The sequence below is a fragment of the Cricetulus griseus genome, chromosome 4 (genome assembly GCF_003668045.3).
Source record: "Cricetulus griseus strain 17A/GY chromosome 4, alternate assembly CriGri-PICRH-1.0, whole genome shotgun sequence".
Taxonomy (NCBI): domain Eukaryota; kingdom Metazoa; phylum Chordata; class Mammalia; order Rodentia; family Cricetidae; genus Cricetulus; species Cricetulus griseus.
Window position 1 is genome coordinate 39255399 of NC_048597.1, and position 24294 is coordinate 39279692.

The following is a 24294-nucleotide window of genomic DNA, read 5'->3' on the forward strand; positions in this document are numbered from 1 at the left end:
GTGAAGATTACCACTAGTTAACTACCATTAGCACTGTACTCTTTAGAAAAATGATTAAACATTTTGTAAAATGTAACAAAATATTTTCTGCTAGCTCTGGGAAATCCTGAATTTGTTTTACAGGAAGCCAGTACGCAGAGGTTTCCTGAATCAGGACTTAAATCATGCATATAATAGAAATGCAGAGGAAGCCAATCAGAAACTGCCTACAACTTGGCATCGAAGAGTTGGGTTTATATGCTTGTCTTATTTTTACCTGGGGCGGATGACCTTAGGACACTTCATCTTAGGTAGTAGCATCCTGGAATTCATAAACTACAAGAAAGTAGACCCCGCTGGCACCTGAAGGTATTATTTATTATTTGCTTCATATAATATGCAGAACATGCTCCCTTTGTCCTTCTCTTCTATCTTATTCTTCAAAAATTCCCTACATGTATACAATGTACAACATACAACCCAGCCCCAACTCCCTCCCACGAACCTTCAGCTTTCTGTCCCATAAAGGCATCTCCAGCCCAATTTTGCATCTTTTAAAAAAATATTAAAGAACCCACTAAATTCAATTGGTGCTGCCTACATGGTGTCGAGTCAGCCAATGGGCCCATGGGCAACCACTATGATTCTTCATTGTTCTTGCCGTCTTTGTGAGATTCCATCATTAAATCAATCCAGTGTCAAGCAAACTGGCCAAGCACTGTTCTCACTACCCAGAACTCTTTGTGCTGGTGTGGCAGACTCAGGAAACACATGAATTTGACAGCATGATCGAAGATGTACTGTAAGAGTTAATTCTTCCTCGGCTTTTCACCCACTCCTACCTGAAGGAAGAAGGAACAGGTCCTGCCCTGAGGAAGGTCGGCTACTTGAGCCTGGAGGTTTCGAATGTTCAGTGAGACTATGTCTTGCAGGAGGTGGGGGAGGAGGGAGAGATGGGGGGAGGGCATCGAAAGCATCTTCACCTGCATTTAAAGAAAGGTCATTATCAAAAGTAGAACTTCATTAATCAAAACACACACAGTCAAGCAAAAGCCAGGACTGATTTTTCTCCTAGTATTTCTAAGTAAGTTCACTTGCAATGTTATTCAACATTTCACTGACTTTCATAATGGGATTGTTTATGTTGTGGGAGAGTGTGTAAAGAAAATACACACACACACACACACACACACACACACACACACACACACACACACACACACACACAGAGAGAGAGAAAACACTGAAACACCCATGAGGTTTTTTTGTTTCCTGAGCCTTTCCGTAAAATGCAGCATTTCAGATTGTAAACCAGCTCACGGTCCCTTTGTAACCTTTGTACTATTAGTATACTAGAACTCTGTACTGAAAATTATTATCAGTAAAACAGAAATCTCCGAGCAATAAAGAGAGTTCATGGTCTCTCATGAGAAAAATCACACCATGCACATAGAATTTAATGCCAGAGAACACCTCCAGCCATCCCCTCACATTTGTTCCACTGGACTGTAATTCATTTAAATTGTTCCAAACGTTTGATTTACCATCAAAATACGTAGGACACACACAAGTGCAGGGGAATGTACTGTTTACTTAGCAGTCATCTCCAGAGAAGAGCATGTCAATGGAGATTCCTTTTTGATCGGCCCCATAGCTAGATACCTACATGTATGTACTTCTAAGGTTTACACAAGGCATAAACAATATTTTGCAGTGTGGCCATAGGTCTTCGTATTTAACCTTGCCACACTTTGCTAGACTACCTAGAGTTTTTCTTACCTTGAACCTTTCAGAAAATTAAGTAAGCTGAATATAGTTTCCAAATATGTACATCAAATGTGCTGTCAGTGAGACAGGCTATCTGCAAACAGCTTCATATTCTAATAATAAAAACTCACATGTATTTAAATGGAATGCATTAAGCATAAATACTTAAATTGAATTTGCCATTCATCCTGCTTGCTTTGCAAAAATTGCAGAATATTTGATCTAATCATCATAAATATTTTTCTAATTAAAATACCGGAAGATATACGAGAAAGTTGTTATCATTACAGACTCTTGATGTCACATAGTCAAGCTCAAACTCTCTCCTGCCACTAGGCATCAGCGCTATACTAGAAATGGAGTGACATGAATATCAAACAGTAAGGAGCTCAGATTCTATCATAGGAAGCTTAATCCTGTTTACAAACAAGTGTGACTGAGCGGTCAAAGTGTCTGACTGTTCTTGTCTTATAGAGGAGAGTTCATGAGAAGAGAGAAGAGAAACCCAAGTGGCATCTATGAGTGGAGACAGTCAGGAACATGTGGAACACTAGAGGCTTGGAAACAGATATTCAGGACAACCAAGAAGTGTGGGTCAGTGAGGGAGCAGTATGTACTGATGCACAGGATAAGCTAGAGGAAGGCCCAAGAGAAGACACAAGCTGTCACTTCTATTCTAATACCTAAGTGGCAAGGTCATCATCCACCTATGGCTATTATATTGAACAACAACAAAAAATAACTTCACTAGACCAGATTCAAGCACACAGATCTCTGACAGTCTCTCCCACAGAGAAGTCTACTAAATAATGTAACCTAGACCATAGAGATTTGGGCAATGGGTCAAGACCCAATACAGAGAAAAAGCAAACAAGGAAACAAGACTATAGATAAGAAGTTAGGAAGGTCTTAGACATCAGGCAGATGAGGAAAAACAGAACAAAGCAAAACGAAACCCCTGACCAATTAAACAGACGTAAAGGACATTGTAATTGGACAGCTCAAAATACTGCTTAGTGGTGCATATCAGGAAATATGAAAGTTCACTTAATGTTCTTAGTGGTTTAACAGACAATTCAGAAAAGCTTTGGAATGGATTCGTGTTTTCTAGAATGAAATAAACTCTTTTTAAAAAACAATTTAGTGTAGCTCATGCTTACTAAGAAAGGAGATCTGCCTTAACCCCTCCAGACCATTACTTGAATGCTACTGGGACACAGGCCAGGGGAGTGAGCAACACTTTTGGGTATTAACAGTGAATCTAGTCTAGAAGGGACAACCTGATGAACTCCTCACTGATGCTCAGTTCTTTTAGGTCATCATTTTGTTTCAGTTTTGAAAGGATGATATAGTTGAAATATAGCTTAAAACAAACTAGGTTAAGTATTTTTCTCTGATTATAAAAGTAGTAAATTATTATAGAGAATTCAGACACATTAAAAAATACAAAAGATGCTAGGAAACCACCTAAAATTTCATATCTATTTCCTATACCACTCATTTTTACAGTAGAATAATTGTCACATGAACGCAGGAGCCACCATCACCTGGAGGACCATTCTAAGATTAGGCAAATTCTCAACCCAGAGTCTGCATTATACTGAACTCTTAATCCTAATAATGCAGATACAGAGAGGAGGGCAGTGGTTGTTTAAGCTGTTTTTAAAGTTTCAACCTAATGGAGGGATGAGAAGATCATAATCAGAGGGCGTCTTGTTGAGTGAAGAACCATGCTTTGGGTTGTCCCGGGGTGGAGGCCTGGCAGGTGGTAATGGCACTGGATCAGAGGCTGAACCAAAAACATCTCCTAGAGGATAACACAAAACCTTAATGTATTTTCAGTATGAAAACAGAAGGGAACTTTGCCTTTAAATTCCAACCATTGAGATGCATATTGCAAAGGAAAATATATTCCATACATACCCTTCAAATAGATGCCTAACTCTGGGATGTTTGATTTCTTCATCTCTGAAGGCGTACCGTGAGTTCCATTCAACAAACAGTGACCATTATCACAAGACCTAATGTGGAGATCAGAGGGTAAGAATCACTTAAAAGTCATGGTGGGCATGAGGTGAGGATCACAGAGGGGATTTTCATACCTACTGAGGTAGTAAGACTACAAACAAAAACAATTGTCTTTTCTGGAAGAAAGTACTAGTAACATTATGCACCTACCCTGACATGCACTTTAAAATCAGATATAAAAGTCTGAAGGCAAAAAAGCATCTCTCTCTCCAACTGAAACCAGAGCTACTAAAACTATCAAGAGCTAGTGAAAACCTAAACACACCTGTGCAGCTAATGTATCTCTTTGCAAGATTTCACTAGCACCTGACCAAAGTTCTGAAGTGACAGAGAAATATATGCCACACAAAACTAGTAAGTTCTACCAGCCTTAATATTTGCTGATTACATCGAATGTGTCTGTCTATGCAATTTAAGCATTCTTAGAAAGAAAATAAGATTAGGGTGTTAAAAGAGAGAAACTACTATGAAGCATTTAACAGTGTCATTTAAGTTTGGCACAGAACACTCAAAGATCTAGTGTCTAAACCTGTATCACTATTGGGCAGAGCAAACACTGGCTTTCTGACACCGTAGGGAAGTGATTTGAGTGCACAGCAATTGTTTTAATCCAGGTAAATATTAATTCACTAAAAAGATATAATTTTGGTGTTCTCATCAATACTGGATGAAAGGGCATGGGAAGATATAGGAGGGCCACGAGACACAGAACACACTTGCTCTTTAGCATCTGGCTTAGTAACAGCTGGCTAACAAAGAGCCATAGAAAGCGAAGTTTTCCACTTTTCTTTTGAATTATTCTGATTTCTTAGAGCAAAGTAAAAGCATATACATAATGGAGGAGACAATAGGTATTTCAATAGATACAGCAAGGGTGATTCATCTAAAATTCATTTCTATTCTCTCTGGTGGCCACTTCTTTTTAACGGGCAAGATATGGTTCATTTAAGAATAGTTAAGTATTGAATCTTCATAATGATGATGGATTTTGCTGAAACTGAATTGAATTATTCATTTACTGTTTCACTTCCCACATATTGACAATTTATTTTCATTGATGTTTGGGGGGGGGTGAGTGGCACACAGGAAAAGAAAGTGCTACGGAAAGGAAGTACTCTGCAAATGACATGAGATGTCACTCCATCCATTGGTTTTCGAGAACAAATTAGATAAAGAATTCATTACAATCAAGCTTGGGGATTAGCAACATTTATTACTTCTCTATAACTGTGGGGAGATGGTTATGATGGTCATAACTCAAATTTACTTTCAGTATCTAAGAGGCCAGTCACTGAAATCTCATCCACTATGACATGACAATTAAAATTTGATGAATTCAAATTGTATCCCTCAGTCTTCTAGCCATGAAAAGAATGGGATTCCCAAAGAGACCAAAAAATTCCTGTTCAATTTCAGCTTTTAAAAATTACTAAACATTAGTAAGAGCCAAAGAATTGGAATTTGTTAGCAATTTATGTTTGAGGAGAAGGCAAGACTTTACCCCTACTAGCTCAGTGGGGGTCACATTCTCCCAATGTAACAAACGCTCACCCAGTTATTTTCTTCTTAAATAACACTCAATAATAGCATGATTAACAATAAATAGCTGGCTCTTGCCACACTCAGTGAAAGCACAGACTTCAGTGCATCACTAAGTCTAGGTAGTATCTCCGCCATCAGCATCCTTTATGAGACACAGCTCTGTTTTTTTAAAAAAACTTAGCCGGGTGGTGGTGGTGCATGCTTTTAGTTCCAGAATCAGTAAGCAGATGCAGGGGATCTCAGAGTTCAAGGCCAGCCTGGCCTATGATTCGAGTTCCAGAATAGCCACACAGAAAAACCCTGTCTCAAAAAAAAAAAAAAAAAAAAAAAAAAGAAAGAAAGAAAAGAAAAGAAAAAAAAAAAAAAGAAAATCTGGATCCACTTCTTTTCCAAGTATTTCTTTTTCTACTTGGGACCCACTTGGAGAAGTGTTTTCATCTCCAAAGAAGGAAATGCTACTCATAAAATGCTATCAGCTGACAGACCTGGCCTCAAAATGAGACGGGACACTAGGCAAAGATGGGTCAGAAGGCTGATGGGTTCATTGTATCCCATCACTCAGTCATAAGGAGGCTCCAGGTGTCAGGGCAGCCACCAGCAGGGGCCGAGCAGAGTTGAGCCAAGCACATCTCCAGGAATACACAGCCAGGAAAACCCAAGATCAGAAAATAAGTTTTAAAGCTAAGAATAGATTGCTATATACTTGACATGTCAGTAAGATAAAAAATATTATATAAGTGCTATTACAGTTTAATATTTACATAAAATTATATTCATGCAAAGTTATGATTTTACTTAAAGAAAAGCTGATATTTCAATATATGTAAGCCATTATTGATAACTCTTATAAAACTCAATGTGGCTGACATTTCAAAGACCAAGAATGTGCCCATTACAGTGAGGATAACAAAAAGAAAAAGAAGAGAAAAACTGTGTTTTTTATATTCTTATCCAATTTAAGAGAAGGTAAAACAGTACTTGGTCAGAAAGGAAGCTAAGGAACGTTAAGGCTCACCTCCCTCAGTGTCTTATGATTTCAGCAGAAGCACATTAGGTATCAAGAAGGGGAATGGATGTAAATTACAGTGATCTTTACATTATGAAGAAAAATCCTAAGGATTTTTGATCTAGCACCTTAATATTAGTTTCTAAGCACTTATTTTTCTTCATGAAATATATGCTTGGAGCCGATGAAATTCATTAAAATATCTTAGGGGAAATGCATGTATTAATAAATCATCACATGTAATGTATAGCTACATTTTATTAGATTGTAATTTGGCTTTTTGTGGTGGGGGGAGAGGCGGTGATGGGTATGGATGGGGGAGAACAAAATGTTTTACCTAAAAGCAAAGAAGGAAATTTATAGGAATGATGGGCTAGGAACAGGAGTTACACACAGTTACCCAAACACCTAAGGTTGAACTGTATATAAATAACCCCCAAGCTTGACTATCTGGTGATGTTTATGCAGACAGAGGATGGTACAAGGATGCTCCTCTTCTTACCGGACAGGAGGTTTGACATTATGACAATGAGATGGTTGTGAATTCAAGGAAACAGGGTGGGATGAAGGAATCTTGTACTCATCATCATCTTCCTCTACCGTGTCTCTTGTTTTCTCTGAGAGACAATTTGCTAATGGACCAGTACACCTACCAAGAGGAAAAAAAAAAAAAAAACAATCCAATCTGGTTCAAACATCATAAATAGTTTGAGCAGGAAGGACTGATGTGACATACACAAACGAAGAAGCTACTTTGTCACTTGCATTTTTCAACTATAAACGTTCTTACATCCAATGTAAATGGAAAGGCCTTAAAATGTAGTTAACACAAAATATGCATACCTGTGGTTTCCAAAGGGTACAGTAAGGAAAAAAAGTAAACTATGACATAAAGAAAGGACCTTATGAATATGAAGCTCTTTAAAGGTGCATACTTTTAGACTGAGCTATTACCAAGTGTTTAAAAAAAGGTATACAGGAAAGAAACCACTTTGTTCTGAACTGATGATCCTAGTGCTAGAGTTTTTCCCACGGCAACAACTAAGAGCTGAACATGACCAGAATTAGAAGCAGGTAATCAGAGAATTCATTAAACCTTTTACTTTGAAAAGCACTATTTGCAATAGATTTGCAATATCTAATTGGTAAAAGGAGTCACAATGAATAAAACAATTATCTAATACCATGATAAATTGAGCTGCTTCCTTCATCATTTGGATAAATATATAAAAGTGAAAAATACTTTCTACTTCCTGTGTGGAATTTAATTTAAGTCTGCTACTGCCCAAGAAAGATTACAAAGGAAAAATGCTCGAATCCAAGTTTGTAAGATACTAGAAAAACATGGATCCAAATCCATTTTAATCTTCATGAATGTCATAGGAAAAGCTTCATTTTTAAAAAGTGTAATGTTTCAGCACCTTCTGTAGAGGGAGCAAGAGCCCTTTGGTATATGAAGCAATCACGCCCATGCATTTTTCATTTTCATTTCTTTCTGCCACAAAATACGTTTTTCATTTTCATTTCTTCTTGCCACAAGTTGAGTGTCCCTATCTGAACTCCTTGGAATTGAAACAATTTTTAGATTGTTTTTTCTTCAAATTTTGGAACATTTACATACTTTACCAGTTGTACATCCCCAACCCAATGCTCAAAAAGATTTGGATTTTGGAGAATTTTCTAGAATTATTTCACTTTCAGGTCAGTTAGGATGAACAGTTATTACAAAGGAAAACACTGTCGGTGGTGGTGGTGGTGGTGGTGGTGGTGGTGGTGGTGGTGGTGGTGTGTGTGTGTGTGTGTGTGTGTGCACATGTATGTATGTGTCCACTTGGAAAGATATTTTGGAAAGCCCAAGGTTTTTAAGTTTCAACTCTATAGATAAATTTCTAGAGAGTTCATGGATAAAAGAAAAGTCTCCTTCAGGAGTTTTCAAAGGTTTATACCCTTCTTTGAAGAAGTTTTCAGTACTGATTTTTAAAGCCATGCTTGTTAGAGGTACTATGGGGTCCAGTGACAATTAATGGTGACCTAAGCCCAGAACACAGGCCATGGCATTCATTCACAAACTGAGGTACTGCAGCCAATAAGGTTGAACCTTGGAAAACACCCTTCCAACTATAAAGGTAGGCAAGTACATACGTTTCAAAATGATGACCTGATAGAGTTTTAATAGAGATAGAAACAACTGTATTTTCTTGCAAATTCTCAATTCTTGTAAACAGACATCAATTTCACCAACTCCTGCAAGGACCAGTGTGCCTCTCTAAGAAGAGCAAATGCCACCTGTATGCATCCATTCTATGTCCTGGTGTGCTTTCAGTCTCAGGGCACTCTATTTTTCTACAACTTAATGGAGAGAGAAAAGAGATGCTTTTGACCTAAGATTCAAAAACCACACCAATGGCAGGAATCTTCAAATCTGTCACAGGTTACTTCCAAAGAAGCCCTTAATTATGAAGGATGATTTAATTCTATATTACATTTATTATTTATTTATGTATATGTGTGTGGTCAGGTATGTGTGGAGATCACAGGACAACTTGTGGGCATCAGTTCTTATTCTCTCCTTTCACTATGTAGGTCCAAGGTATTGAACTCAGGTTGTCTGGCATTGTAGCAAGTGTCTCTACCATTGACCATTTGCCAGTGCAAGAATGGACAATTAAAAAAAAAAAATCTTACTGGCTGTGGATAATTCTAGATTTTTACTTTTATTGACAGATCTTGTCTGACTAAATGCAAAGTCATCATTCTTTGGTTAGTGAGAAAACAACCGATGTAAATAAGAAAGTCAATAATTCTATCAAATTCTATCTATATGGGCTTAGTGTCAGAAATTACTAGTTGGGGATTTTATCTGGTTAAATGGATTTTGGTGTGTTATAACTAGAAATGAAGAAAGCTATGTGATCTTTATATTGAAATATAAAAAATACATGCAGGTATTTCCCATTTTTCATTATTTTAATAAAGTCCTTTAAGAAAGGTTTTAATGCTTTAAAAACTCATTAAAACTTTAGATAAAACTTGTAAAAAAAAAAGACATCACTGTAAAATTAAGGTGATCTAAAGTCTACACATTTTAAAGAACTTTTGTACAGATAGAGAAGCCAGGCAGAGGCTGAAGGATTTCACATAGCTATATACCCCCACTATCAAATATATTTATGCACTTCTCTACCCCCACAAAATGGAAGATACATGACAGAGTTAAAACTAGAAAAAGCAATTACTATTATATCCCTAGAAAAAACAATGAGAATTTATATTCACTCAAATGTCTATTAACTCTATGGAATCCTTTCTCTTCACTTAATATTGACCATTTCTTGTATTCTTCCTTCACTTTATAGTGTACATACATGTGACACTCACACTCACCGGCACATTCACACACACATACACACACACACACACACACACACACACACACACACACACACATATGCTAGGATACACTACAAGGGAGAACATGTGATTTTTCAGTTTTTCTGAGATAATGTGACCTTGGTCAATATTATACACCTTTTCTCCATTCATTTTCCTAAAAATTATGATATTCTACTTAAGTTACACACAAACCAATTTCTAAAATCCGTTCGGCACATTTCATTCAGTATTACATTTTTTGAATGAGAAGAATGAAAGCCACCTCTGTCACAAAAAGATAGAGAAGACAGAGGTTCAAGTGAAAAAGAAATTGTGCAGGAGATAACCAAGACAAATCCAAATTCATAAGTTGCTGCTGTGTAGTTACATGTGCAAGTTTTCCCCTCTAAAAACTCATGCAAACCTTTGTGTGTAGGTCAACAAGAGGTGAGGTGGTATAAATGAACTTAGGATCACTGTCTGTATACATGTTATCTAGCAGGTGGACTTAGGGATCACTGATATACCGTAAGTCACATTTCTAGGCTCCCAAAGGAATAATGCAGGCAAGCTATTTGGCTGGCTCCAAGTGAAAGACGTCCAGTCATCACCCAGCCATTTACACCCATTACTTCAACACGGTTGTATTACTCCGCATTTCTGCTCTGCTACGTCTCTTACACTCTGCTGCTATTCCTAAGTCATTGCACATGGGGATACATTTTTCCAGGCTGCAAAACTATTATCCTTTTAACTTGAAAGTCATACGAGACTTCTTAAACACACACTTATTTGCTGTCTTGAACGTACAAGTGTATGCTTGATGTTAAGGAAGAGGCCAACTTCCAGGCCATCACAGATAGCTTTGGAGATACTTGGTGAGCACTTAAACTTTTCAGTGCTGAGGGGTCACACATGTATTCCTCCAAGAATGGCACATTCCCAGAGAGAGGTACAGAACCACAGGGCTGACTGTCTGCACATACCATTGCCATTCACCCCTAGGATAGACCTCAGCTATCTCCCTCAAGTGGTTTTCATTCCTAATTGAAGCAACCCTTGACACATTAACTTTCTCTGAAAACAAAAAGCGGACCCCTTCACATTTCTGGTGCCTATAAAAGTCCCTGCGACTTGACAACAAATTCAATAATTTTCAATAATTTTCCTTGACCTTTCCTATTATGTATACTTAGAATATGTGCTTTCATCGATGTGTTTACTATACTGTTATTTTACTATTTCTGTCTGAATTGCAGCATGTTTCAGGAAGCCCTTAAGTTCATCAAGGATCACCCTACTCTGCACATAATTGGGCACTTACAAGCTTTTAGATAAAAATAATGAGGTGGTATTAAAGAAAGACGATGGCCAAGCTGGTTAAAAAAAAAAAGAGTGAGAGAGAGCAACAATTTTCAGAACCTTTCATAGACAGAAAAGCATTTTAAATTATATGTCATTTTACTTGTTTTCTATATAGAAGAATCTCTTTTCACTCACCAATGGCAGAAAGTAAAGGTACAAATGTTTTTTTTATTAAAATGGAAGCTCAAGCTGTCATATGTTTCATTTTGTGTTTCTCGAGCTACCCTGTTCTTCCCAGCACAAGAAACATTTGTAACTCAGAGAAACCAAAGCCCAAGAATCAGCAAAAGAAATACTGATATTTGACATGATTATTTTGTGTCTGCAGGACATAAGTTATTTGCCAAAAATACTGGCATGAGTTTTACAGTGATTTTGAGGGTTCTTTCCTGCTATCAAGAAGGGGCGAGCTTTAGAGTAAGCTTTGACGGTGAGCGATTTCACAAATTTGCTTTTAACCCGGAGACAGAGCTGAAGTCGCTACACACCTGTGCTCAGGGATCACACTTTTCACACAGACAGATTGGGCTCTCTCCCTCCCTTCTCCCGTGGTTCTGCTTAAACACACCCTTTGAGAGAGGCCTTTCCTCAGGACCTCATCTCCAGTGAAAGCCTGTGTGTCATTAATTATCTGGTCCCACCTTTGATTTGCCTTCCAGCACTTAACCTACCTCTACCTGACAACACCCAACAGCACCAGCTAGCTACCCGTTACTGTGTACTCTCTTTAATTACAGCACCTATTCCGAAGGGGATGGGGGCTTTATCTTGTTCTCCCTAGTCTCCAGGGATCCCAGAAACAGAAAGAAAATAAGTTAGCTGGGCAAAAATTGGATTCTATTTTCAATGAACCCCCTAAATTAGTACCTTATTTGCTTAAAAAATGTGTAACAATAATAACACCACTGTCTCCTACAACAGAGAACCCTTTAAGAAAAGTATGAACCAAGTAGTATTGGTTCCAAGGTATTTGAAAGCTTGTAATTAATATATCAACAGTACAATGACAATTTGTAAATAGCAAAGCAGAAGGAAAGCATTGTCTGAGAGTAGCGACATCCTTCAGCACTCTACAACATTGTTTTTGTTGGAAATATCCACTCTATTATTGTTTGTAACATTGTCTCTATTCATTTGACAGTAAGTATAGTATGCCAAGGACAATAGATGTTTGAACTGTTTAGTTTTCTATTTGATTATACTTAAAAATGGTAATTAGTAAGCAAACATGCAATATACATTTATATATAAAATACATATTATGTATTAAATAAGGTAAAATAATCCATGTGGAATTTTTGTCCTCTCTATAAAAAGTTATTATAATAAATACCTGTATTTCAAGTTTTCACTTAAAGCTTTGTATTTATAGTTAAGTGTCAATAATGTTAAGTAGAAACTATTTAGAAAAAGAAAACATTTCAGGAAATAAAGTATCTCTACAAACAATTACTCTTTCTGTTCACTTTTACTTTACCATATTTTCAGAATTAAATTATGAATTGTATAATAAGAGTCACATGATCACCAGGATGAAGATAAGCCAGAATATCTTCTACCCTCAAGAAAATGGGCATCAAGTACCAGTATCAAATGTCTAATAATCTTGAAAGCTATTTGAACAATATGGCTGAAACCAAATGCTACTTCTAGCTTTAGTACTCTGAACTTAACATGAGGTTTTCACCATTTGTGAAAATTGTAAGTTTATTTTAGGCAGTGATATACAATTTTACTTTGGCCTGATGTTCAAACACTGAACGGAAATCTAATATGGCAATGGGCATTCTAAATTTCCAATAGCCCTGTGTCAGCAAGCATAGGCATTTTTCTAAGACCTTTTCTCTATTATCCAGACCATACTCTCCAATGGGTCAAAGTAGAGCAGTACTCATAATAAATGATGTGGATATTATCCAATGTACAAATTCATCATCACCATTATATCAGATATAATAAGAGTATAAATAATATAATGATTATAGGAAAGTATTATAACCATTACAATAGTGATGTTAGTAAGGGCAACAGCTCAGCTCATACTGCAACAGAATATAGTCAGCCAGCTATACCTGAGAACTTTCAGGTTACCAAAATTTCCAGTATAATTAACACCACATAGTGAGTAACTCATGGCAATTTCTGCATAGACAGTTGAAGCTCAAAGGATTTTAAAAAACATTTAAGTTAAACTTATTCTGTCATTTATTAGCCAGGTAGAAGCTAGACATCCAGAGAGGGTACCTTCTTCAAAATAGGACAACTAATGAATACTGGAGTAAAGTTTGGAACCCAATGTGATTTTATTCTATGGGTGACTTCAGAATTTCATGTTTCCACAGGAAAAACAGTATTTATAACTCTGAGAAAAAATGGATATGATGATGTCAAGTGACAAGGGAGAGCATGACATCATCTTCACAAATTCCCTAAATGATGATAAAATAGGTCTCAATATCAAAAATGCACACATTAAATTTGGATGTTGGCATTTTGGGTATGACTATGTGCTGTTAAGATTATGCTTTTGTTTTCTTTTATATACTTTACATAATTTCTTCTAGTTATAGTTAGGGGGAAAAGAAAGACAAATAAATACATTAATAAAACCCAACACATAACTTTGGATAAGCTGTAACATGCAATATCAAAACTAATTTGGGGCTAACCTGTTTGTTAAAACATTTTTCTAATTAAAACTAGAAATACTGAGGAAAATTTAGAAAATGGAGAGGAAACATAACCTGATATCGGAGCTCTCACAAAATGAAGTACTAGACTCTCACCAGTGAATGAACTTGGCTCCAACTTTGTTGTTCATGTTAATTTATGGAAGGAAGGGAAACAGAAAACCAAAACCCTTCACCAGTCATAATCAGCTGTAATTAAGTCAGCCACACCAGGGAGGGGTGGTGGTGATGATCATCGGTAACAAGGACTATCTCATCTCATCTGTTTCTGAAAACCCTAAATTTAGAGGTTACAGAGCTACCTCAGATGTCTTACTGCGTGTACATTAGAGTCCACATGGAACTAGACTATCAAGGTTTTCTCACTGAGTAGACTCTATGACACAGGGTGCTTGTAACTGCTTCTGGCTGCTGTGTCTCCTACAGACCTGGCAACACCTTCAGGGAATATTCAGTAGCTCAGCTTCTCTGCTCTCCCCTGAATGGCATCCAATTCTACTCTGTCCCTCTCCACCCCACAAGGCACTATGGTATCTGACTGTGCCCGTCTTCAGAGACTTCTATTCTGTTCCATCTATGAAACATGTTTCACTGACAAAGTTTCTAACAGCTTTACTTAAACTAAAACTAATCAATAAGCGTTACACTGTCTGGTGCAGTGTTCTCCTTTGAACATCACACATGATAAAATATTATTTTCTAGAGTATATAGATTTCTGGAAGCTGAGTTTCAGCTTCTTATTGTAAATCTAGTGGGAGTTCAAAGACCGCAAGAGGAAGGAATGACGATGCTCTGAAGCTTTTGTTAACAAAAGAAGACCTTAGCCAGTTGTCAATATAGTTCTCTAGCATGTATAAGATACACAAGTTGACCCATAGTCCAAAATAAACCATATGAACAAACACAGAAAAGAAAATAAAAGCCTTGAAGATATAAGCAGATAAAGATCAAGCAATAAAAACTGAATTTTTTAAAAAGATGTTCTATGAGAGTATTAAATGGCATAAACCTTTACCCTTTTAAAATCAGGAAAACAATACAGTAGAGGATAAAATTACTTATACAGAGAACAGTAATGTGTAACAAGAATGTGTAACAGTCTTTCCTATTATTTCCTGATACAGAGACTCTCTCCATAGCTCAGGCCACCCTGGGATCCAAATAATTCAAGGTGACCTAAAAGTTATGGAAATCCTCCTGCATCAGCCTCCCAAGTACTGGGATTATAGGTATACACTACCAGGACTGTCATTGCTAATCACTATTAATCACTGAGCAGAAATCAAATGTGTTTTTATAAAAGCTGAGGCTGAGACATGGATCTTGGGGAAGAAGTGGGTTATGGGGATAGTGGGTGGGGGTAACTGCATCAAAAACACAAGCTGGACAGATGTACATACAATTATAGGGCAAACATTAGGAATAAATTAGAAACCCTTTAGCTGGTTAAAATTCTGAAGGGTCTTACCACTAGCAGAAGAAGACAGAGTTACAAAGGAGAAAGCAAAGGTGGCTTGGGAGTGGGAAGAGGGTTGAGGAAATCCAGAGGGAAAGTAAATCAGCTTCAGTGAAGAGAATGTATAAGACGAAGGGGGGGGGGGGACTCAGCTAGACATCACTTCATGGTCCAGCATGCCATGCCTCCAATTCCCAACTCTACATACACTGATACCAACTTTGAGTAGACATGATGACATTCTGATGGGTATTTCAGAAGTCTAGCTGTGAGTCTGGGGACAATGGGAAGCTTAACTGGATAGGAGAAACTCCATGAGGACAATCAACAGACCTTGGTTGCTGAAGACATTTGAAAAGCAAGGAGCTTGACCCACTTTAATGCAGTGGGTCAAAGCCAAGAAGAAGACTGAAGGAGAGACTTGCTGTGCGGTTCTGGCCCCTCCTTGGATGGAGAGCACTAAGCTTTCTTGCTGCCTTGTTCTATTCGTCTTCTCAGGAGGTTAGCTCCCAAAGGGGAGCTAGTATCAGAACTAGGAGGTCTCAACAGCTGATACTTGAAGTTGTAAACACAACTCAATTGCTTTTGTCTTTACTAACTCCTTTCTATTCACCCTGCAGTTTCTGCACTAAGAACATCAAAGTCACTCTTTAACATATCATTATGCATGGACACACAATCTGCAAATTCAATGGAACTCACTTTATGCTAGGGAGAAGGGTGGTGACTGGAGGAGGAGGGGAAAGCCGAGGAGGAACATCATATTCTTCACTGGCAAGGTGTCCATTGGAAAAGACCTGGAAGTAAATCAAATAGGTTAGTTCCTAGACTTGAATACCTGGCAAAGTCGAAAACCACAACTGCGTTTAGAATTTCACAGAGCTCATATAATTTTAGTTTCTTTAGACTAGTGCAATATCATACAGTTTATTCAGGAGTCAGCAGGATCAGTGATGACTTACCACAACTCATGGATTATATATCAAGATGTTACAATGTCATTCTTAAGCATAACTAAGAGGCAATGCTCTAATTTATATACATCAGAGCAAGGCAACTGAATATATAAACAGGTAGCACCATTTCCCAAGAATGATCAGATTTTATTGCTAGAATAGTGGTTGGCTAGAGAAAGAAGCAATGTAGGCACAATTCCCAATCTACTTCCCTCCAAACAGGTGTTCCAAATGACATCCCTTTAGGGCTACAAGGTCCATTTTCAATTTCCTGATACCACACTGTGTGAGTAGACTCAGACAGGCCTGCGTTATGTCCAGACCAAGCTTCAGAGCTATTTTAGATATGGGGATGATTGTTCTGGCTCTCCGTGTGTGTAAATTCCAAATATACTCTTGGTTTGTTTATAAAAACCACAAACAACTATCCCCTTATTCATAAGATGTTACATAGAACTAATGTTTGTACACTAGTGCTTAATTGCTTCCGGTTTACAAGGACAGTAGTAACACTGGAGGAAGGGCCTAAACAACTGCTCTTTGCCTCTCTTATAATCTGGAATTGGAGTAACTTAAACAATGGGAAAAAGGGAAGGACAGCTTTACAAAGGCATACTCAAAAACAGACCTTTTCAGGTTTGTAAGTAATCACTAGATATTTTCATCATAAACTTCTTCCATAGACTCTTATTAATTCATCTCTAAAGGGGACACTGATGGGGGGCAAGATGGATGGGATGTAACTTCATTCATCTTGGCTGAATGAATCCAGATCTACTGTTTAATTTCTCTCTCCACCATATATATGAAAACAGTGGTGAAGATTTAGAATGCAAACCTACAAAGGCCGTGGGTATCCTACCCACCACAAGATTGAAGGATCACCTCTGAGATATAGGGATGTTCTCATCTATTGTAAAAAATCCAATTTTGTAGCACTAAAGTTTCACTCTAAAAACTAGAGCTATGTTAGCTCAAATTTTCTTTCCCTCGTCTCCCCTCATTAGATTCAACACACTGCAGTTACATCCTGATAAAACATATCTTTAAATGAAATGATTTTATCTAGAGCTTTTGACTGAGGACCATGTAACGGAACATGAGAAAAATTTTTGAACTTTGCTAGAGAGGAGAAATTTCCCAAGAGATATGAATCATTATAAAGTCCTTTAACATAAAAATACCTTTTATCGGACGAATACATGTATCCAACCAAAAATGTCAATTATAACATTGAACATTTGAAAGTATCCTTCTCCTAAATTCTTTGCACCACTTGAACAGATATGGTGCTACGATTTTTGCAGTAAAATCTAATGATTTTGTCAAATTACATTGAAACTTGAGTAAAGTTAAAGGTGTGTTTTTTGTTTTTGTTTTTTTTTTTTTGTTTTTAAATGTGGACAAAGCTGTTCTTTTGGTAATAATATCTATCATGTTGATACTTGATAAAAGTTTGGTAACAAAAGGAAGATGTGGAAATAATAGTTCGTAGTACTGACTTTAGTTTGACAATAAGCCAACTATAATGTTATATTCATAGCACTGTAATGAAAACATTATGAACACACTTGAACAGGAATGCCACTACCCAAACATCTACTGATACTGATATAAAAGCATGCTTCAAATTTGATAATGGAGAGCTATGCATTGATAAGACTGTGTGATACTGAACTTCAAAAGGGAAGTCTCCTGACACAAAAGATGACTCAAGGGCTAACGTGCTTCCTGCACAACCAAGAGGACCTGAGTTCGTATCCCCAGCACCCACATGATAACTGGGCATAGCTGTGTCCATCTGTAATCCCAGGATTGTGTTGATGGATCATGAGTTCACTCCACAGTCCTAGTCAAGTCAATCAGTGAGCTCTGGGTTCAGGGAAAGGCCCTTTAAAAAAATGATAGAAGTGCTGGAGACAGTTCAGTGGTTAAGAGCACTTTTGGCTTTTCTAGAGAACACAAGTTCGATACCCAGCACCCACATGATGGCTCACAATTGTCTGTAACTTCAGTTCTAGGGGATTCAATGTCTTCTTTTGGCCTCTGCAGGCAATGGGAAAGTACACAGTGCACAAAAATACATTTAAGCAAAACGTTCATACACATAATATAAGTACATAAATAAAAATGTTAGAGAGTGATGAAGATACCGGAAGTCAGCTGCAAACCTCCACATGAATGTGTGTGTACAAACATATATATGCATAAAAAGAAGAATATAATATATATATCACACATGCACAAATACACACACACATGAAATAAGAAATCAAGCAGACAATAGACAATAGAGCTGATCATTGGAAAAACACAAAAACTATTACCAAGGACACTAATTCTCTGGTAGGACAATTACTTGAGGGGATTAAGTAACTTCTTCCTAACTTTGTGAAACAAACTGATGTTTCAAAGTGTGAATAGCATTTTATTTAATGACTTTAGAAACTGTTATTGTTAGACAGTAGCTTAAAGATTTCTCCGGTCTCTGAAAAATTAGAGTCCTTTATGAACAACTTATATATAGTTACATTCTGTGGAGAATGAATGACACATTGTGCCTGTTTGTTTCAGAATGCAATCTTTTATTTTTCCCTTATTTTATAATAAATTCCCTTACATACTTCATGTGTAATAGGGCTTCCATGAATGTTGAGTGATGGCAGGGCAGGTGACCTCAGCAAACACACACCATTTGCTTAGAAGTTGATCTTCCTGTAATTGGTTCTAAACTATGTCCTGAGACTTAAGTATATTTTTAATACCATACATAGAATTCTTGATAGCTCTTCCTAATTAGGAGACTGAAATTATACAAGCATGCAAATAGCCAAGTGCTTACATGTGCTGGTACTCATTTCTGTGAACCTAAAGTGATTGTTGTTCCTGAAAGGTAGTGGTTGGAGGATGAAATCTAACATTGGATTCTGAATTCCATGTTCAGTCTTACCCATTTCATCAGACCAGAAACTTGACGCCACTACCTGAGGGAGTACCGTATACCATGATAGGCTAGCTGAAAATAAATAGTACATGTTCCTTAGAAATCTGGAGTATCTGTTTGTGACTGCTGGAGACAATGGGCTGTAGGGTGTTTAGACAGACTGCATCACTGAAGAAGTCCTCAGTGAAATTCCACTGACTCATGTAAGGATCTGGCTGGGCTCTGGGTTCAGGCTCCTAAGTAACTGTCGCCTACCCATTAGAATTCCACCAGAGATGTTAAGGACTTAACATTTTTAATCTCCTTATCACTGATCACCTATCTGGAGCCATCACTACTTTAAAAGCTCTTTCCTGCATAAAGAACTGAAAAAAATCTCCATAACCAAACTGGTTTCAACCTGTATCACCCAGTTTTGCCGCACATGTCTCTAGTCTTCATACACACTACACTCTATTCAAAACTGCCTTCATATCACTGTCCATACTTCCTACACCCTGAACTCCTTCCTGTCATTCTTACAGGAAAAAAAAAAAAAAAAAAAAAAAAAAAAAAAAAGCTACTGCCCTGTCATTTCTATCACCCTCCAGTCTGGGACCCTCTTTCAGGAAACTTGATTCCTTTTCTGCCTTCCCATTCAGGATTTCATTTTCTTTCTCAGGAAAGTCAATATCTTCTGGGACTTCTCATGCACCTTTCTTATTAAGTTCATCCTAGGCTGTCTGTGCTGCATTTAGACTGTGCTTTATTCACAACGCTCTCCATCCCCACAGTGCCATGGATATCCAATTACTTACAGAGTGGAGGGAGGATAATGGAACAAGCAGATTCCTGAAGGTTCAGACTTGTGGAAGTCAACCAATCTGGGCTGTGTAATTTACTATAAGCCAGGCTATCCTAGATTTAGTTTTCTGTGTGCCTCTGGACATCATATGATATTAACTTATATGTTTGAAATATTTTCCTGTGATTCATATATTGTCTAAGATCATTCATCTAAACACATGACCCTTGAAATGTACAAAAAATACTTTATGAAAAATTTTGTACAGTGAGGAAAAGGATTTTTGTTTTAAAAAAATGTGTGTGTGTTTGCTTTCATTTGACAGGCATACATATTTACCTGGAAGCATGCTATGTGCACCCACATGGGTGCCCAGATTTTTATTTTTTAGCCAAACATACTCCCTATCTTATTAATATAACTGCCCCACTGTCTAAAGAGGGACCTCTCATACGTTCTTCAGTAACACACTGCAAATGAAACCTATGCACATCAAGGCTTTCCTTTTCAAAGCCAGCTCTTGGAGCTTACAGATAAGTTTAAGATCATATGTATGAACATGTGTTTCCTCACTCAAAAGTGCAAAACCCATAATCACAAGCAGGGGATCATGCGACACCCTTATCTAGTGATACCTTCAAAAGATTATTATACATAGGGTCATCTGTAGAACAATGTCATTGCAAGGCACATGACAAGTTAAAGACAGCGTTTATCACCAAGAACCAGCTGGGTCCTCAGTCAACCAACAGGAACCAAGAGCGAGCAACAGACGGGGACATGCACAAAAGTAACAATTTCAAGTTTATATCATATTTTAAAATATTTATTACAAAGAGGTGGTTCAACATGAAATAATCTCTAAGGACATAAGCATGGAATTACTAATATACACAGTGTAGTTTAGCCCTTAAAAAAACCTTTTGTTTTTTTCCCTCCTCCTTGGGAGTACAGAGACAAAAATAAGAAATTAGGAGAAATTTTATTCTGTTATTTCAAGCTAGAAAGTATTTGCTCAAATGATAACTGGAAGGAGGAGGAGAAGGAGAAAGTGGGCCACAGGGGAGAGACCATGAATGTGCAAGCCCAGGAAGTCTCTAAGAAGTTAGTTAGAAACAGCATGAAAACCCAGGTTTCAGTGAGAGGTGACTTCTGTCGTCACTAACCAGAACTGTACCCTCGATTAATATTTCAGACCTAGTGTTAATATCACAAACCATAATCTCACACCTATATAAAATAATCACTCCATCTTAAAAAATTAGCAGGCATGGTATAGAAGGCTAGCTTTGTATTTACACTGACTTACTGTAAAATAATATCTGAAAGAATTCTGAAACAAGGGACCATCAAAGAACTGGCTCTGATAGTTATTCTACTATTCTGAAGTCATAGAGAAATACCTTGTGGCCTACCTCTGAGTGTGGTGATATTTGTTTATGATTTAATAAATAAAGCTTGCCTGAAGATCAGAATGCAAAGCTAGCCACTCTAGTCTGTCAGGCAGTGGTGGTACACACCTTTAATTCCAACACTCAGGAGACAGAAGCAGACAGATCTGTTAGTTCAAGGCTACCATGACCTACATGAGATTGATCTAGTCTAAAAGAGCAACAGAGCTCACACAAAGGTGATCCCAGCATTTGGGGTCACACACCTTTAATCTCAGCACTAGGGAAGTGGAGACAGGAGTGATATGCCTAGGCAGAGAAAGAAATACAAGGCAGGAGGAGACAAGAGAGAGAGAGGCAGTCAGAGGATTCATAGAGGTGGATGCAGTCTAGGCAGTTAGTCTGAGGATGCAGTCTGAGGATTCGTGGAGACAGGATTGCCATTTGGTCTGAGGCAGAGGTAAGAGCTAGTGGCTGGCTGCTTTGCTTCTCTGATAGTTCAGTACCTCCTAATACCTGACTCCAGGTTTTTATTATTAAGACCAATTAGAATTCATGCTACAGCTGGGGATAAGCAGTCTGTTCACTTGAGAGCTTGCTCCAAGGCTTTTCTCATGACAAGTGTGATCATGCACGAATGAACAGAGGCTGAAGAAGAAACGCAAACAAAACCAAATCCCAGAAATTCTCTTCAGACAGGACACACGGCTGTGGAAACATCCTTTGAGGACAGACTCTCGACTGCTAGAAGACATCTTCACCTGCTTTTTCTATGTGCTTTCTCCTTACACTATATTCAATTAACCTTGAAGAAATCCTTAGGAAACTTCCTAATTCCACGAGCTGAGAAGAGTGCCAAGGCAGGGCACTGTCAAACACCGTTTGTAACCAATGCTCCAGTCTCAAACATGCTGCACCTGAGAGCTGGCTCTTCCTACCTCCGAATATTTCTGATGCATCACTGTATTAATGATGTCACTACACCAAATTTCCAACATTGCTGTGCTTGCACACATGCATATATGCACCCACACACATTCGTGTACGTACACACACACACACACACACACACACACACACACACACACACGCTCACACGAGCACATACACATTTACTAGGAACTGAGTACATGCCACTGCTTAGTTTCTTCTTTCCTTTTTTCCCCTGTGAGACAGGTCTCATGTTAGCCCTGCTGGCCTCGAGTTCCCTATGTAACTGAAGATGACCTTAAACATCCCATTCCCATATTGACACAAATGCATGTCAATATGCTGCTTCTCCCTGCTTCTGAATGTCAGATGAACACATTAAATTCAAGCTATAGTTCTGAAGGAACCGATTATACTCCCTTAAAAAACAAAACAAAACAAAAAACATTAAGCTGGGGTTAACTGATTATTATTAGCTAAAGTGGCAAGATCCTTTTCAGTAGAGGGAGAGGACTGAGATCTGATTTCACAGCTAAAATCACCATGGAATAAAGCACCAGGAATGATTTCCAGATGGCCAGATGGACTCCTGGGACACCTCCCAGGCTGCTAGGTGTGATGGCTGCTGCCACCACCCCTTTGGAGGACTGCACACTTAAGCTTTTTCCTGTATGCAGGTAACAGAGCGTAGTGCTTAGGTGAACATTTAGAAGTGTAGGAGTCTCTTCAAGATGTATAAGGAATGGTTTGTTTGGTAAGCAACAGGGAGGTGGCCTTTTTTTTTTTTTTTTTTTTTTTTTTAAAGTAGGGGAAGAGGTTCAATTCTCTGGGCTGGCTCAAGTATAGTGTCCTAAAGAACACCTTATTTGAAGACTGGCTTATGGCATGTACAGCTACACAACCTTTCCAATTTGGATAGAACAAGGAGACTTAGCATTAACAGTATGATTTTAACAACACTGAGATAGTAGTGGGAGAAGCCCTCCGCAGGACAATAAGGAAGGGGACCAATCTCTGTCCAGCTCTTCACATCTGCATCCTAAGTTATTACAGATGGACAGCCTTGTCCTCATTTCTTTCAAGTTCAACTTTTTAAAAGTCTTCTCATTGCTCAAAACCTGTAGGTATTAAAGAGCATAGAGGAAGTACTGTGGTAGACAAGCAAAAACAGCCAAACTAAACACTGCCTGTGTTTCACACTGGACACCAAGCCTCCCATGGGCACACTCAAAGCTGCTTCCTGACTTGTGCACTGAACAGTGACTGACCTTAGCTCCTTCTGAAGGCAAATCATGGCGTCTGTGTTTCCGCATAAGGACCTGATCGGAGCCCATTCTACTGTGTCTTCCATTTGAGTTGGCATTTGCTGTGACTCCAGGCTTTGGAGAGCCATCCCCTAGGATGCGACATCCCATCACCTGATTAGTCCCAAAGACGTCCCGAGGGCACCAGGCTTCAAGAGGCATTGGCTGGTCCCTGGAAGGCACACTTTCCCCATGGTGGAAGTGTCGGCTCAGTCTGTTGTCTGGTGGGATTGGGGGAGGCCTCTCTGGTGGAGGAGGAGGGTCTCTTAAGGGAGGAGGTGGTGCTGGGAGTGGTTTATCTTGTTTTCTCACCATGCATGGAGAAGACTAAAGAGATGCACAAGAGACAAAACACAAAACCAAAAAATGAATTGTACCATGTACTGAAAAGACTTTCAGGCTCATATTATTGAATTTGCACTCTAGTCATAATGTGGTATTATTAGATTTCTAATAAGCTTTCAAGTGACTTTTCATAAGTTTCTTTTATTACTAATGAAAATTAAAAAATTAATGAAAAAGTTACATCAAAATACCACATTAAGAATTTTGTATAAATGACTATAATATACATGCAAAAGTTCTAGAAATCATACAGAAAGAAGCAGAGGATGAAAGTGATATACTTTGGCTATCATTATAGTATCAAGGAAATGATTACTTTATTTGTTAATTTCTGTGACTCGTCAGACACACTGAAAAACCCACTAATACTGTTTTTAAAAGTCTTTTAAAAGTGAAATGATTTGAAATATTTAATAAGGTTTTAAAAATACTTT

At 38.0% G+C, this 24294-nt stretch overlaps 1 protein-coding gene across 8 annotated transcripts in view; it reads right to left on the bottom strand.

Annotated features, from left to right (window-relative positions):
* Positions 1-24294, bottom strand: part of Cblb (Cbl proto-oncogene B) — a 184306-nt gene that overhangs the window by 18691 nt on the left and 141321 nt on the right. For 3 of the 8 annotated variants that reach the window (XM_027412522.2, XM_027412523.2, XM_027412524.2), the window contains exons 12-17: positions 23480-23842; positions 15909-16003; positions 6825-6971; positions 3670-3767; positions 3422-3553; positions 822-962 (exon numbers count right to left, since the gene is read on the bottom strand). In XM_027412522.2, coding sequence (XP_027268323.1) covers positions 822-962; positions 3422-3553; positions 3670-3767; positions 6825-6971; positions 15909-16003; positions 23480-23842 — 976 coding nt within the window. The remainder of the gene's footprint in view (positions 1-821; positions 963-3421; positions 3554-3669; positions 3768-6824; positions 6972-15908; positions 16004-23479; positions 23843-24294) is intronic. The other 5 variants (XM_027412526.2, XM_027412529.2, XM_027412525.2 and 2 more) reach the window with 3 other exon arrangements.